The sequence below is a fragment of the Eschrichtius robustus genome, chromosome 20 (assembly GCF_028021215.1).
Source record: "Eschrichtius robustus isolate mEscRob2 chromosome 20, mEscRob2.pri, whole genome shotgun sequence".
NCBI classification, from domain to species: Eukaryota; Metazoa; Chordata; class Mammalia; order Artiodactyla; family Eschrichtiidae; genus Eschrichtius; species Eschrichtius robustus.
In genome coordinates this window covers 48,457,900-48,475,619 of record NC_090843.1, presented here as the reverse complement: position 1 = coordinate 48,475,619, position 17,720 = coordinate 48,457,900, and the positions used below count along the sequence as shown (strand labels likewise).

At 37.0% G+C, this 17,720-nt stretch overlaps 1 protein-coding gene across 1 annotated transcript in view; it reads right to left on the bottom strand.

Moving 5' to 3' along the window:
• MYO1D (myosin ID) overlaps positions 1-17,720 on the bottom strand; it is a 348,817-nt gene that overhangs the window by 185,928 nt on the left and 145,169 nt on the right. Inside the window, exons 15-16 of the mRNA XM_068530137.1 lie at positions 15,142-15,308; positions 5,612-5,819 (exon numbers count right to left, since the gene is read on the bottom strand). Coding sequence (XP_068386238.1) covers positions 5,612-5,819; positions 15,142-15,308 — 375 coding nt within the window. The remainder of the gene's footprint in view (positions 1-5,611; positions 5,820-15,141; positions 15,309-17,720) is intronic.

Genomic DNA, 17,720 nt, shown 5'->3' with positions numbered 1-17,720 from the left:
TTATCCGTTCATCTGTTGATGGACACTTGGGTTGCTTCCATGTCCTGGCTATTGTAAACAGTGCTGCAATGAACATTGTGGTACATGTCTCTTTTTGAATTATGGTTTTCTCATCGTTCTCAGTGGTGAAAAACTGAAACCACTTCCTCTAAGATCAGGAATAAGACAAGGTTGCCCACTCTCACCACTATTACTCAATATAGTTTTGCAAGTTTTAGTCATGGCAATCAGAGAAGAAAAAGAAATAAAAGGAATCCAAATTGGAAAAGAAGAAGTAAGACTGTCACTGTTTGCAGATGACCTTCTCATTATTATTATATGTGTTATGGTGATCTGTGATCAGTGATCTTTGATGTTACTACTGCAAAAAGATTATGACTCGCTGAAGACTCAGATGATGGTTAGCATTTTTTAGCCATAAAAGTGTTTTTAAATTAAGGTATGTACATTCTTTTTACATATAATTTTACTGCATACTTAGCAGACGATAGTATTATGTGAACATAACCTGTATGTGCGCTGGGATACCAAAAGTTCATGTAATTTACTTTATTGCAATATTCGCTTTATTTGTGGTGATCTGGAACCGAACCTGCAGTATCTCTGAGGTATGCCTGTATTCAGGCAAAACATTCAGATTTTAGGTCATCCAGAAAGGGTATTTGTAAGAATGAAAATATCCAGTGCTTCAGTGAGGCAAGCTCTTTCACTCATCAGTTGGTGGGACCATACACCAGCACAATCTTTCTGGAAGCCATTTGATAACAGGTATAGAAAATCTTAAAAGTACGCATCTTTTAACCCAACAATTTTGTGTCTATGAGTTTATTCCAAGAAAATAATCGAGGATGTTTACGAATACTTAATAGCAGTAATAGCAGTAGCAGTAGTAATAACAACAGGTATCATTATTGAACTTGGTGTCAGGCAGTACTCTAAGTAAACAGAGATGTGCCCTGCAATGGGACCTGTAAGAATGTATCACTGGAAATACCCAAACATCCAGTAATAGCAGACAGATTGAGGAAACCCTAGTAAATCATATTAAGGACTAAGTCAGTTATTATAAATACGCAAATAAGTGTTTACACGTGTAAAGTTATAACAAAAAATATTATACAATGGTATGTTATGATTTAAATTTATGTATAATATAAAAGAAAATTACATTTTAAAACTATAAAAGGATTTATATTTTTTCACGATTCTACATGAACTTGTATTGCTATTACTTATGTACTATAAAACCAATAAAATTCTTTGAAATCTAGAGGGTTATTTCTTAAAAAAAGATATTTCTAGCAATTTCAAAAATCCTCTAAAATGTCAAGCATATGACCAAGTATATGAACAGACACAAGATGCACTACACAGATTATCCATAATTCTTGATACCAAGTGGTTAATGGTTTAGATGGTGACAGTGGAGAACTAGAAATTTTTTTATGAATCAGAAAGCAACATAGTTTGTATCTCCTCTGCAATCTTTGTGGTTATACAGTTTATTCCTTTAAGAACAATTAATTTTGGAGGTTCTGGTTTTAGGCAACATCACTGATTCTTCCAACTTGACATTGAATCTCTACTAAGGCACAGAACAGGTACTGAAAGCCACGTTCTCACATGTTAAAACCTATTAAGATGTACTATAATAAACACAGTATGATTCTGGCATAGGAATTGACCATGGAACAAAATAGTGAGTCCTGAAATAGATTCAAGCATATATGGGCATTTAATATTAGACAAAGGTGGAATTTCAATTCAGTGGAAAAAAGAGAGGAATTTTTTAAATAAATGGAATTGAATACCTGGAACAAAATAGAGTTGGACCCTTACATCACACCATGTACAAAACAAAATCCCAGATCTATAATTTTTTTCTGGAAGAAACACAAAAACTATAAAGAAAAAGACATATTTCATTACATTCAGTGAAAAAATTTCACATCAAAGAGTATACCATGAACAGAATCAAATGACAAATGACAGCTTGGGAAAAATAGCTGCAACACATAAAGATAATAGCTCCCAGAAATTCCTAAGAAAAAGGCAAACAATCCAACAGAAAAATGGGCCACTGATAAAAATGAGTAACAGAGGAGGCAATCCAAAAAGCCAATAAACACACCCTTGCTAGTAGTCATGAAAATAAAAAATGAAATAGTAGAAACGAGGTAGCATTTCTTACTGATAAGAATGGAAAAAATTCACACACTTGGTGTGTTACCTTTGGATGGTGGGATTTTAGGTGGTTTCCCATGGATTTCCTTATACTTTTCATTATGGTTTGAATTTGTTTTTACAATGAGCGCACTTTAATTATACAATAAAAAAAACAAAGCTAATTTTTATTTAAAAAGGAAATTAAAAAAATCAATTGCTGGGGAGTCTTGTTTAAAATAGCATCTCCTGATGCTGCCTCTACGGCGTCACACTACATTCCCATAAGGAAACAGAAAAATTGAAAACACGTCACATGGAAAGTTAGGTGACTGATGACCTCGTCCCAGAAACTGAAATTCTCACTAATTTTATGGCCCGTGGAGTTGGTTCGAAGAACATAATCAGTAGATCACGTGTATCGTACTCTAGGATGGTGTGCCTGAGAATTTAGAGGGAGGTCATCCCCTACTCACTGCCTTATGGTTAAGAAATGCAAGATCTACACCACAGAGAAGACTGGACAGCTTTCCCTCCATGGCGCAGGTGATGGTTTTTGAAGCAGCCATCCCTTGTCTTTTAGAATCTCTCTTTTCTGGGTAGAAATTGTAATTTCTCACCAGAAAGCAAGCAGAGGTGCTGTAGAGAGAGAGGACTGAGAAAGGACGAGTCCTAGTAGGCGTGTGTATCTCGAATTCAACCTTTTCTGTAAGAGCTGGGCCCTGGGGTGGGGAGGGACAGGGTGGGCCCCATCTTTGGCTGAGAGCTGCAACAGGTTAAAGTCTGTGGGACACTGACAATTGTGAAAGAAGTAAACAAAATGCCGATGTAGATTTAAGAAGAGGATTCTACCAGCCAACAAGTGGAAAGAAAGTGAGTTCACGGTAGGGTGACTATTGTATCATTTGTCACCCATGCTGGGACACTTTGAGAGTGAAAGGTTTCCTACTAATATTTACAACAGACCACAGTCATAAACCAGGACTGTCCCAACCAAACTGAGAGGTATGGTCATCCTGGCTCAGGGCCAAGCCCTGAGTCTGGTCAATGTCTTGGATAGGTATGAAGAAGAAAGACAAAGTAGCAGATCTGCAACAACAAAATATCCCACTGCTAAGTAGGGAAGATCAAAAGTAAGGATTTGAATATACAGAAGAACAGATGCGTGAAAATAACTTACTATGGCAGACAAAAAACAGAGATTCACCTTGCAAATTTACAAGCTGTCTTGAGAAAGAAAACAGAATGGAGTAAAAGCAATATTAAAAAAAACAATTAATAGAAGGAAACTGTTCTAAGATGAAACAGAATTTAGTATTCCACTTCAAAAGTTTTCCTGAGTTCTAGGAAAAATAAATGAACGAGACCAACACTCAGAAACATCTTGGCAATTGGAAGAGAACTTTTATAATCTGCATATGATATAATCTTTTACCCAGAAAAACTAATAGAATCAACAAATATGAATCAAGAAACGTTTCATTCTGGATACAGTTAAACCAACATAAGCCAATATTACTTCTCTATACCAACACTGACACATAGAAAATATAATAGAAACACAATAATAAAAGCACAGCAGCTACAAAAACAATAAAATATCTAGGAATTAACTATGACTTCATAAGACCTCTCTAAGTCTAAAAGTCAAAAAAATGATTTAAATAAGCCTATTCAATACTCTGAAGATGATTTAATATTATAAAAATGTTAATCCTTTCAAATTAACCTATAAATTCAATGCAATCCTAATAAAAAGTATTGTTGAATTTAATGAACTCAATAAACAGATTAAAATTTATATTACAGAATAAAGGTCTATGTATAGAATAATCAACCTCAATAAAGAAGAGTAGAGAAGATGGACTTATCCTACCATATACTAAAACATACTACAATAAAAACTATATGGCATTAGTATGAAAAGAGGCAGATACAAAAATGGAACAGAATAGAGCACTCAGAAACAGAATACGTATATATGTATATGTATATATATATATATATATATATATATATATATATATATATATATATAAACTTCATACATAATAAAAGTGGCACCACAAATCAATAGGGAAAGAACAGATTATTTAGTATTTAGATGGTATTGAGAAAACTTGCTCACCATACAGAAGAAAGTAAAACTGGATTCCTAGAGAGAACCACATACATAGATGGATTCTGAATGGATTAAAGACCTAAATGTGAAAGGTAAAACTATACAGTTCATAGAAGAAAACACAGGATAGTACCTTTGTGACCTAGATACAAGGAAAGCCCTCTTAAATAAAATTCCAAGGCACAAAATATAAGCCCCCAAAAAAAAAAAAATCAAAGAATTTGATTATGTCAAAATTAAGGATTCTCTTCAACAAAGCACATTAGAAAGTTCATTAGAATGCCGACAGAATAGGAGAATATATTTATAATATCTAAAGTGAATAAGAGATTAATGTCTAAAATAGTCAAGGAATTCCTGCTAATCAACAAGAAAATGATACCAATTACAGTAGAAAAATGGATAAAAGATATGAACAGGCAGTTTATAGGAAACCCCAAAAAGCAAACAAGCATTTAATGAGATGCTCAAATTCAATGGTAATCAGAGAAATAGGAAGTAAAACAACAATGAGATATCATTATACTTACTAGTCTGGCAAAATTTAGGTACCTGGATGATACTGGTAAGGATGTGGGCACATAGTAACCTCTACATACAAACTGGTGATGTGCAAACTGGCAGACATTCTGGAGAGGAGCCTGGTACTACTTATACCAATTAGGTCTACATATACCCAATGACCCAGCCACATTGCCCCTGATGGATACCCCAAGGACATTCTCCTAGAGGAACACGATTTCTTTTTATATGCATATATAATTTTTTTACATTAAAATGGTTCAATCAGAAGGTATGGAAATGGGTAAGAGGGATAAAAAGAAATACCTGAGTGATTGAATGAAATGAGAAGGGGCCCTGCACAGATCAATGATGACAGGTACCATGGTCTTACGAGGATCGTTGAGTGAGCACTGCACACCTTGGCAAGTGCTGGTGGTGGGTCGTGATGGGTGAGGGAGGTGGTTTCACACAGGCTGGCCAAGCTTTTGAATTATAAGATAGAAAAAGTCCTTTATGCAGTTAAGCTGAGGCAAACAACTCAGTTAACTGCAAGAGACAAAAACCAGACTGCTTCAGACATCTCTCTGATTCTAAATACCAGAAGACAAAATAGCTTCAGAGTTCTGAGGATAAAATACTTTTGAGTTCACGCAGCCCAGTAAGTTTTCCATGTGTGAAGGCAACAGAAAACACTCTTAAGATATGCATATAGATGCAAAAAATATACCATCGTGAACATTTCTTGAATCAAAGAAAACATTCAACTCATCTTTAAGAACATAAAACTAAGGTCTTATCCTTATATATAAAATATTAAATTACCTTTTGTAGAAAGAGGACAATCCTTACGAGCATCTGGGCACGGAGCTCTTCCAAGGTAAACAATGTTTGGGGTGTTCGAATGAAAATTTTGGTCTTCCCATAAGCTACATCATCCTGAAAGCCACAATGTTTAATCAGTTTCTTGACAGCCTCTTTGTCTGAAGGGAGGTCATGGTTGGGCCAGGTGAATTCAGAGATCATTTTGTACCTGGATGAAAAAAAGAACACGGCACGGATTAAGGGAGAAAAACCATGTGGTATCAATAGATGCAGAAAAGCTATCCAATAAAATTCAAGATGCTTCATAGAAAGAAAGAAGAAAAAACTTCTCAGCAAACTAGGAATAGGGATGAATTTCATTAGCCTGATAAGAGTCATAGAAAAAGGCTTCAATAAAATACAACACTCCTTCAATAAAATACAACACTCCTTCAATAAAATACAACACTCACTAAACAAGGATTAGGAGGGTATTCCTAAATTTAATGAAAGCTATTTGCCAAAAACTTGCAGCAAATATTATTTGTAATGTGGCAACCTTGGAAGCATTGTCTTTACAAACAGAAACAAGAGAAGGACGCCTCTATCATGGGTTTTTGAACTGGTAAATGACTGGGGAAGGAACAAAACATTACTTATGAACAATATGACTCGCTTCAAAGGACATCAAGCAGATCTTCAGATAAACTATCATCACTAAAAGAAAACTAAGCACAGTTCTGCACATAAGGTCAATACACAGATCATTTGCAATTCTACATACAAGCAGCCAACAGTTCCTCAATACGTGGCCCTCTCATAGGTTAGTTTACTACACACCAGCTTCTTCGTGAGGGTGACCGTGAGCAAGACAGTAGTCACAGAGTCTCAGCCTTTTGTAGCCTAATCTCACGAGCGACATCCCATCACTTTTGACATATTCCATTTTGCTAGAAGCAATTCACTAGGGCCAGCCCACACGCACAGGAAGGGGATTACACAGGCGTGGATACCAGTAGGTGGGGATCACTGGGACCAGCTTAGAAGGCTGCCTACTGCAGTGCTTTTCCTGCACCCTTGGTGCAAAGTTGTTTAATACATGTAGTCTATTTAGTAATGTTTTTCACATACTGCATCTGAATTTTAAGTCATAGTGAGAAAGGCTTTCCTCACATTCAGGTTACAGAGTAATTCACCTATGGGTTCTTCTAGTACTTATATGTTTTCATTTTTTACATTTAGATCTCTGATCCATTTGGAGTTTATTTTGATATGGATCCATATGATACGGATCCAACTTTTGACAAAAGGCTATTTCCGATATTATTTACTAAAACGTCTGTCTTTCTCCCTCTGATTTAATATGCCATTTTATCATATGCTAAATTCTCATATGTACTTCAGTTCATTTCTGGGCTTTCTGGTCTGTTTCATTGCTTTGTCTGTCCCTCTGCCCCATCAGTACTGCAAATTTCTAATTATAGATGTTGTAAGTATATTTTAAAAGCTGGTGGTCTCTTCTCCTTCTTTTCCTTTTTAAAGGTCTTTCTAGATATTCCTATGTGTTCATTTTTCTATATGAACTTTAGAATCAATTTGCATAGTTCCAGGGGAAAACAATCACAAAACAAATGAATCCTTTCTGGTATTTTTATTGGGTTCCCATGTTAAATTCATTAAATTTAGCTATGATGTCGAGTTGTCCTATCCAAGAACAAGGGATATCATTCCATTAGTTCAAGTCTACTTTCGTGCCTTTCAGGAGTCTTCACGCTTTCCTCCTAGGGCTTTACACATTTCTGGTTAAGATACTATGTATCTAAGGGGCACCTGATCCCTTCTTCTTGATGTCTCTCTCTTTTCCTGATTTCCATCTTAGCTTCCACAACAGCACACTCTCCCTGGCTTCCTTCTGTCTCTCTGGGTATCTCTGCTCAATCTCATTTTCTGGCAACTCCTCATTACTGGACCCCCAAATGTTGGAGTGTCCCAGAGCTCATATCAGGCCCTCTTCTATGTACAACCTCCCACGTCACTTCATCTATTCCATCCACTTTATTTTTCAACTCATGCATTTATTATCCCAAGTCCAGTTCTCAGTTCTGAGCTTCAGACTCACATATCCAATGCCTATATAGACCTAAAGGCATCTTAAATTCCTCTTTCAGTCCTTCCTACCTCAATGTCCTCAGTTACTAAAGCCAGAATCCTGGGAGTCATATTTGATCCTTTTTCTTCTCTATCATTCCTTCTAATCCATCATCAAGTCTATTGACTCCACCTCGAAAATATATTTAAAATTCAACTATTCTCATCTTTACTGCTACAATCCTGATATAAGCCACCATCAAGTTTACTACAATAGATTCCTAACCTGTTTTGCATTTCCTCTTCAATCCATTCTGCATATTTAGCAGCCAGAGTAGTATTCCAAAAAGCCTCACATCATTTTTATCTTTTACTGCTCTCTTGCTTTCATTATTCTACTCCAGTCACCTTGGCCTTCTTTAGGGTCCTGTAATGCGGTTGCCTCTTTCTTGCTTTGGAGACTTTGCATATGCTGTTCCCATTGCCTGGAATGCTTTTTAATCTACTCTTTGAAAGGCTGAGACTCCTTAGAGTCTTTTTTTGATTTTCCTTCATCAACCATCAACCCTCACCCCCATTATTCCTCTCTAGGGCAGCCAAATGGGTTTCTTTTCCTCACACCATTCATCACAGTTTGTAATCATATTGATTTGTGTGTTTGTCTGTTGAATGTCAGTCTATGGGTACCATGAAGGCAGGAATTTTGTTTTGTCCCCCACTATATGCCATGTGCCTATCGTGTTGTCCACCATACAATGAGGAACGAGATATCTACTGAATGAAAGAATGGAAGAAAATACATTTAAAAGTCTAGTCACTTGCCAGATAGAGACAGAAACAGAAACCAAAGAGTTCTAATATGAAGAGAAAGGTAATATTAAGCAACGTCATGTGAAAAAAGGAAATAAAATCTAAAAACTTCCAAATTCATTATAAAACTCTCGATAGAATAAGAGTCAACAGGGAGTAATGGCATTTGTTTCAAGTTTTAGGCCTGTTGCAGAAACTAGAAGCAATCCTACTGCCACACTGCTCAGCTAACACATCAGGGTAACGGCGCCCTTCCTTTCTTCCTGACGGTCAAGGGCATGCCCCAAGTTCTTCAGCAAACCAGCATCCTGAACTTGCAAATTAAAAAGCTAAATTCATCTGCTTTCTGACTAGTTTTACCTCCCTGAAAGACTTTAGCAGCTTTTAAGGTTATCGGTACATTTAAAATCCTCCTCTTTTCCAATAAAAGAATGAAAATGAAAGTGACAAGTAGAAATTTAGGTTCAAAGCTAGCTTACAAAAAATCTGCAGAATCTAAAAGCACAAACTCATTGCGGAAAATATTACTTTTTCTCCCACCAGGACTGAAAACATTCATCCAATGTCCTACACACCTTCCATCCTACCCCATGTCCCATTGTTAATTAGTTCAATCAGTATGACAATAAAATGTCAATTTTTCAATGTGAACAAACTCATTTTATGTAAAGTGGCAGATAAACACAGCCTGCAGAGGAGGGATAGACCATCTTCCAGATGCACATCCCACCATCTCATCCAGCACTCTTCCTAGATGACTCTAGTAGAGAGGACCTAATCTCGACTTACGTAGTCATCAACTGGAGAGACTTCCACAATTCTGTCTTTTAAAGGGCAAGTCTGACACTTTTATTGTGATTATTAATATGTTTCAATTTTCTCAACTTCTCATTTAATGTTTTCTATTAGTTGTGCTTTCTCTTCGTTGCTTTTTACCCTGTTTTCTCTTGGGTAGACTGAGTTTTCTTTATTCCATTTTATTCCTTCCTCTGATAAAGCCGCACATTCAGTTGTGAGGCGGTGCACTCTTAAAGACGGTAGGTTCAGGAGGCAACTGCCTGAGCTCAGACACGGCTACACCACTACCTGGCTCCGTGACCTGAGGCAAGTTCCTTAACCTTTGTGTGCCTCGGTTTCCTCATCTGCATAAAATGGGGGTAACACACTCTCCTCATCTGGTTGTCAGCTTTAGGGACAGACTACATGCAGATTGTTTAAAACAGTGCCGGGTACATATGGTGGGAGCACTTCACGATGTCAGCACTATTATTATTATCATTCTGAAAAGTTAAATATGTAAAAATTTATTTATGTAAAAATACATACTATTTCCTGTCTAGTTAATTAACATCTATATTCTTCCCATAAGGAGTAAAAAAGTCTTTACTTCTCTATATTTCTCACTATTTTAATTTTTGTTGCAAATGATTACTACAGACTTCTTTTTCCCCCTTACAATCAATACTTGTTCAGATTTCACAAAAAGTTTTACCTACTTATTTGTTCAATGTTGCTTTTTTGCATTCCATATTTCCCTCCTGCATTTATTCTCCTTTTTGCTAAAGTATACCCTCTAGAGATTTTTCAGGGGGTCTATGACCCTCTCAGAATGGTAAACTCTCTGAGCCTATGTATGTCAGAAAACGTTTTTATTTTGCCCACACTCTTGAATGATAACTTGGTATGGAATAAAATTCTAAGCATACACTTCATTCCCCTTCACTATGAAGATACTGTTCCTTTGTTTACACTGAATGTTGCCAATGAGAAGTCTGATGTCAGCATGAGTCTCACTCCCTCATAGGTAGTTTGCCTTTCTTCTTGGGAGCTCTAAGCATTTTTATTTATGTCTAACACTCTGAAGGTGAACATCATGTACTTCAGTGTCATTAAAAAACTTCATATGTTTTACACTCAGTGTATTCTTTCAATCTGACCCCTACACTCTTCTTTCCTTCTGGAGTTCCAGTTAGATGGCTTTTGGCCCTCCTGGATCAACCTTACACGCAGCTTGACCATTCTTTAGTACTTCCCATCTCTTTTTCTTTGTGAAGAGGTCTGGAAGAAGTCCTCAGCTTGATCTTCTAGCTCACTACGTTGTTTAAAAGAAGTTTATTTAAGAAAAAAATTTTTCTAATTGTGGTAAACTTTATGTATAGTAAAATGCACACATTTAAGTACACAAATCAGTAAGTTTGAAAAATGTGTACACCTATGGAACTGACATGCCCATCAAGTTACAGATCATCTCCATAATCTCAAAGAGTTCCCCCATTGCCCTTCCCCCTTTCCAGTCAACCCCCAACCCAGAGCAAAGCACTGCTCTGATTTCTATCTGTTCTTAAACTTCATATAAATGGCAGCATCAAGAAATTACTCTTTGGTGACTTCTTTTCAGCATAATGTTTTATTCATCCATGTTGTTGCTGTATTAGCCAGTCATTCTCTTTAATGCTGATTAGTAACCATTGTATGATTACACTACAAATTGCTGACTCCTTCTATTGATGGACAATTCACTCTTTCATTGTGCTTGATCTGGTTTTCATTTTCTAAATCTCTAATTAGTTCTTTTTAATAACTACCTGTTCTTGTTTCTAACTTTGTATTCCTATTTTAGGACCATAATTCTCTCCTTTATCTCTTGGAGAATATGAAATAGGCTTATTCTAATGTCTTTCACTCCTTGCTCTGGTCCCTTGGGGGTGAGGTTTTTTATTTGTTGAGCTTATTGTCTCTTTTTCATTGGTCTGGCCTTTCTCAGGTGTTTGACTGTTATCTCGTCTCCTTCCCCAGAGTCCTTCTATGTACGTGTACATCTTGGCCTTTGTTGGCCCCTTGTTAGGTGGCTACTTTTGCTTCCTGAGTCTTGGCCAATATACCTATGATGTCTCCGTTACAGTTGCTGAGGCAGTTACTTGCCCTGGCCATTATGGCAACCTCCCGGTGCTGCAGCTGGGTAAACTCCAGCACAGTAGCTGAGATGCTTCCTGAATGGCAGCTCAAGCCTCACAAGGCAGTCTTTCCTTAAAACTGTGACCTTGGTTTACTTCTGGGTCTTCATGTCTGCTTCATATTGTATTTAGGAGTGATTCACATCTTAGGAGGTATTTAGGAGGTTCACTGAGAATCCCCCTTTTGATTCCATAGTGTGGCTATGCATTAACGTGGCTTTAAATACACATATTTTATATTATTGGGGGATGTTCTGGAGTGGGAATGGCAGATTTAAGCTTGTACTCCTAAGACCATCATATTTGAAATTCATAGGTTCTTTTTAATCTTTTCTATTTTTACATGAGTATCAGAAAACAGAATCCAATCCTTATAGCATGTCTTTCATGCCAAAAAACACACCAAACATCTTGAGTTGAAAGTAAAATAGGTGCATAAAGAGATTAAGAGTGAGGATATGCACTTGCAAAAGTCTTTGTCCCCTCCAAATCAAGCTTGCTTATTCTCTTATTTCAACTTCTTTCCATGGCTTCTATTATCATGATAATATATTTTTAGTTAGATAAATATATATTTTAGGGAAATATACTTTTAGTTCATCCCCATCCTATAGTTACCCATTCCCACCTTGCTCATTCTAATACTTAACTTCTGCTGATCTTATATATATATGTGACAACACAAAAATCAATACTACAATTGAGTAACTGCTAGAATTCTGAGTAATGACAAGGGACTAACAATCTTCCTATTAATATAATTTGACACTGTTTGAAGTCAAGACTCAGAATGAACACATCTCTACTCATGATAACATTCCTACTCGACAGCCTCAATAAAAAAAAAACCAAATTTAAAGAACAGTATGATTTCAATAAGGAAAATGATCAGTTTTGAGCATAACCTTTTGATCAATATAAAACTGTTTCAATTTTCTAGGCTATTCTGCTATAAAGTTTTATTCATTCCAAGAGTCTCCAATTAGTGTAAATCCCTTTCACTTCTTCACACAAGTAGCTGAACACTGGTGGAGAACAACAGACAGTGGCTAGGTGGTGTCACTGTACACCTATAACCTCAAATGTCAAGTGGGCGCTCAGATCTTCCTAGCAGCAAAACTACCATACACACCTATGCTTTCCCACTCTCCAAAATGAGTATTTTCATTTCCCCTCCAACCTCCTACACATCTCCTAATCTTCACTCTCAGCTCATGACCTTGCCTCATACTTTATTAAGGAAATAGAAGCAATCAGATAGGAACATCTTCATCTTTGCCATCAGCCAAGCTTTGAGGCTTCCTGCATCTGTATTCATATTCTCTGCCTTTCATCCTGTTGCTAAGGATGAAGCATCCCTGCTCCCATCTAAAGCTGACAAACCTTCCACTTGTGCTTGGGATTTCATTCCTTGCCTTCTCAAGGATGTTACTATTACAATTATCTCCCTCCCTCCTGTGTCACTGGTTTCTCCCTCTGTTCTGAATCATCCCCACCTGCATACATACATTTTCTAGTATCTCCTTGACCTCACATTCCACTCTGGCTGCTGCTTCTATTTTTCTCTGCTCTCATTCATAGCACACATTCTTGAGTTGTCCAGAGACATCCAACTTCTCACTTCACTTCCCCATCCTGCTCAAATGGGGCTCTGTCCAGCCTTTTCTCCTTTGACCTCTATGTTGCCTAGTCTAACGGTTAAGCTTCTGCTTTTATCTTACTTGATGGCACAGCAACATTTAATATGATAACTGTACTCTTCTTCTTGAAATGCCATCTTCTCTTGGCTTCTGTGACATAACCCTCTTCTGATATTTCTTCTATCCTCTTGGTTGCTTCTTCTCTTCTCTTTGCTGGTTCTTTCATGTCAGACCACAAACCTAAATGTTGGCATGGGCCTCCTCCTCTTTTCTATCCAGTTCCAAGACTTTATATACAATCTGTATACCAATAACTCCAAAATTTCTATTTCCAGCCTGGACTTCTTCCCGGAACTCCAGATATGTATGGCTAATAACTTACTTAGTATTTCTACCTAGACATTTAGTAGCCATTTCAAACCTAACACAGTCAGGAGACAATCTTGATTCCATCTTTGCCCCAGTTCCATGTCCTCCTCCTCAAACTTCTCTTCCCCAATCTTTCTCGCCTCAGCAAATGGTACCATGCTTACCCAGATGCTCCAGCCAGAATCTACTTGTTACCCTTCATCCCTCTCTACTCCTCTCTCATCGCGCCACTCCATGAGCAAGTCTAGTCTACCTTTCCACAAAACATACCCTGAATCAGTCCACTACTCTTGGATCTACAATAATTCCTTGTTCAAGGCACTCTCGCTGAGCTGCCTCTCCTGGATTCCTGCAATAGGATCTCTAAATGTCTCCTTGCTTCCTATTCACACAGCAGCCACAGTGATATCTTAAGACACCCATAAGATTGGGTTGCTCCCTGCATAAAATCCACCAGTGGTTTTCTACCACAATTAGCCAAAATCTAAATTGTTTAGTCTGGATTACAACATTCAACATGATCTGGCCTATGTCCATCTCTGATCTCACCCTACACCACTGCCCTGTCACTCAGCATCCTCCAACCACACTGGATGATGTTTGGTACCTAAAACACCACTTATTATTGCAAGAGAGACTTTTCTCCGCTGTTTCCTCTGCTCTACCTGCTCTATTCTTTGACCTTTGTATGGCTGACCCCTTCCTGTCATTATTATCTCCTTAGATACTCTTCTCACCAATCAGTATTTTATGTATTTGTTTATTCATATTTTGTGGAATCTGCAGTCTACAACATAGGAAATGCTCAATAAATATTTTTAAATAAATGAATAGATGGAATTTAAAACACTATTTTTATGATACCAGGTGTCAACTATCATTATTGTTAGTAAAAATAAATAACAATAGCAATGATACCTTACATTTATTGAGTGATTACTATGTGCCACGTACCATTCTAAGTACTTCACATATATTACTTCATCCCCCAGCAGCCCTACCAGGTAGTTACCATTATTATTCCCATTTAAAAAAATTAATTAATTTTCCCCATTTTATACATAGGAACCTGAGGCATGGAAAGGTTATATGATTTGCCTAAGGTCAAAAAGCTAAGAAATGGCAAAGCCAGGATTCAATCAGGTAGACTAATTTTAGGGGCTCCATGATTAACTACTTAATATTTTGTTATTATTATAGTTAGCAATATCGGTAATGCTAAGCAGCATTAATTGAACATCTATTATGTGCCAGGCACCTAGCCTTTTTACTTTGGTTAATTTAATCCTCACAACAAAAGGCTTATGAGGTAGTGTTACTATACTCATTTTATAGATGCAGAAGGAGAGTCAAAGAAGTTAAATTTCTAGCTCAAGGTCGTGCAGCAAATGAGTAGCATAGCCAGGATTCCAACCCAGCTGTGACTCCAAATCCTTGTTTTTTCTCCTATACTATATGCCCCCATTTTCCCCATGAAGAATAAAACTTTTCCCCATGGTCCGTAAACCACAGACTCAAGGGGACTCCTGCCGATTCTGGGAAGGTCTTTCATAGTTGCAGTTTCCTCAACTCTTCTGTTCATTCAACAAACATTTAGATTGTCTGATAGGAGCTGATGCATGGTTAAACATGGGGAGGACTCCATAATTCTCAGTGTGTTAGCAGGTTTCCTTGTTTAGTCTATTCTCACCTGTGAAGAAACTTCTCGTAGGTCTGGCGGAAGGCGAACCCTGCCCGACGCACCCTCACATTTTCCAGGAGTCCAAGATACTCTACTTGATGCCGGCAGCGTTCATCGTCAAAGATCTGTGGGGACTTCTTGTCGTTGGGTTTGATGCAACGTACATAATATGGTTCCTAAAGAAATGAATTGGCAAATGATAAGTTTCACTGGAGAAAAATCCCGGACTAAAGACATTAACATGTCATTAGTGTTAGCTGTGCCAAATTGAGCTCTGTGACTCTCATTTCTCAGGCATAGACTTATAAAAAAATTCTTCCTTTCCCTTCAACTTAAATTTCCCTTCAATTTAATGCCTGGAAATTCTCAGGCATTCAGTTAAAATTTTGTATTATTATATTTTAGGACTCATCAGGAATAGTAGAAAGGGGATAAAACTAGGGTGTAAACAACAGAGACATGTAAACATCAAGTTTTTGTGTATTTACAGAAACATGGTTAAAAGTAACAGAAGGAGTAATTTAATAGAAAGAGGCAGAAGCTGTGGTATAAAAATGCATTGTTGAAGAATGTAAAATAATTGGCACAGCCCTGGTACATACTAAGTGCTCCTTTCAGCTTTGAATCATTTCAGTCCTTCAAACTGGAATAGCTTCTTTGGAATATCAGTGCTTTTAGGTGCCTAAAAGGAGCAAAGATAAATCTTCCCTAGAGAAAGATTACATAAACTTGGGCCTCCAATTATTTCTATAAACAGTTTTGCAAATATAATGTTTGGAACAAAATAAAAGTTAACCAGATATATAAGGAGCCAAGATAACATGAATTAGAAATAGCAAAACAACATACAAAATAAAAAGATCTGTAAGGGTCCAGATATTGGAGTTATCAGATAGAAATATTAAAACAACTATGCTTAGCATGTTCAAGATGACAAAAGACAATATTGAGAATTTTTTTAGAGAACCAGAAACTACAAAAAAGAACCAGAACAAGTGGAAAACCTAGGACTTAAAAATACAATAATGGAAATTAAGACTCAGTGGATCAGTAGAAGAGTAGATTAGAAACTGGTGAAGAAAAAAATTAGTGAACTAGAAGGAAGGTGAGAAGAATTTTCCCCGAATGGATCATGGAGAGACAAAAAGATGGAAAATAAAGAAGAGAGGTTAAGAGGCACAGAAGACACCGTGAAGTGGTCTAAGTAACTGCAGTCCCAAAGGGAGGAGACAGAAGGGGCAGAAGCAATATTTGAAGAGCTAATAGCCAAGAACTTTGTAAAACTGATGAAAAACAATCAAGCTGTAACAAACTGAAGAAGTGCTACAAACTGCAAGCAAGATTTAAAAAGAAAAATTTACACCTAGGTACTTCAGTTAAACTTCTGAAAACCAAAGAAGGGCAGCCAGAAGAAAAAAGGCTGACTACCTAAAGGAGCAACAAATAGACTGACAGCTGACTTCTCAAAAGAAAATATGGAATCCAGAAGACAAATGAGTATTGTCTTTGAAATGCTTAAAGAACTGCCAATGTAGAATTTTACACCCAGCAAAAATATTCTTCAAGAAGGAAAACAGCATAAAATATTTTCAGAATTTGTCAACATCAGGCCTCAGATATAACAGGATGAAATTCAGGGAGAAGAAGAATGGTCCAAGAGGAAGCTCAGTGATATAGAAAGAGGAAAAAAGAAGTAATAAATGAGTAAATCTAAACAGATATTGACTAAACCTAGTAGTAATAATAATGATGATGATGATGTCATCATCTTACTGGCTTTATATATATATACACATATATATCTGTATATATATGTGTATAAATAAATAAATAAATAAATAAATAAATAAAATATTTATAAGTACATGACCAAAAGATGTTTTATGGACCTTGCATTGTCCAGGAAGGAGGTGAAAGCACCAAATAAGATTAGATTTCTATAATCCAAAATGACATTGTAATAACTTGAGTAACCACCAAAACAATATTATAATGTAAATCTTCCAAAATAATAACGTGAATAAAGTAGTAATAAAAAATCATTGCAATACTGAGTGGTAGTGGGGGGGGGTGGGGGCGGCGGCAGTGCAAGGAAAGGATGCCTCCCTAGGTCTAACTAAACATTCTGACTCAAAAGACTTACAGCCCGCACTTGGCAGGAGTCTACCCAGGAGGACAAGAACACGGTTTGCCGGCAGGCATGTCAAGGTCGTGCAGCAGCCCATACCGCAGTCAGGTAATAGCTTGGGCACAATAAGATGAGGTCCATATCAGACAGATGTGGGAAGTGCCCTTGGTTTAAAAGCCTCATGCCCCATAGGATTCAATATCTCTTGTAACAACTCTAAAGACATAGCTTCCAGGGTCCTTGAAAGGGACACGCCTAATACATGAGTCATCACAATCAGGAAGCCAGAAGTATGTCATCCCCACCAGACAATGATCATTTTCCCAGTACAGGTGCAATTTACCAATAGGGGTAATTTTTATCTTAAGTTATGTTGCCTAGTAATATAGTTGATATACATCATACTAGGTTAACAGGGGAACAGAGTTAGAAATTTAACTGAGGTTATCAAGCAGAAGGT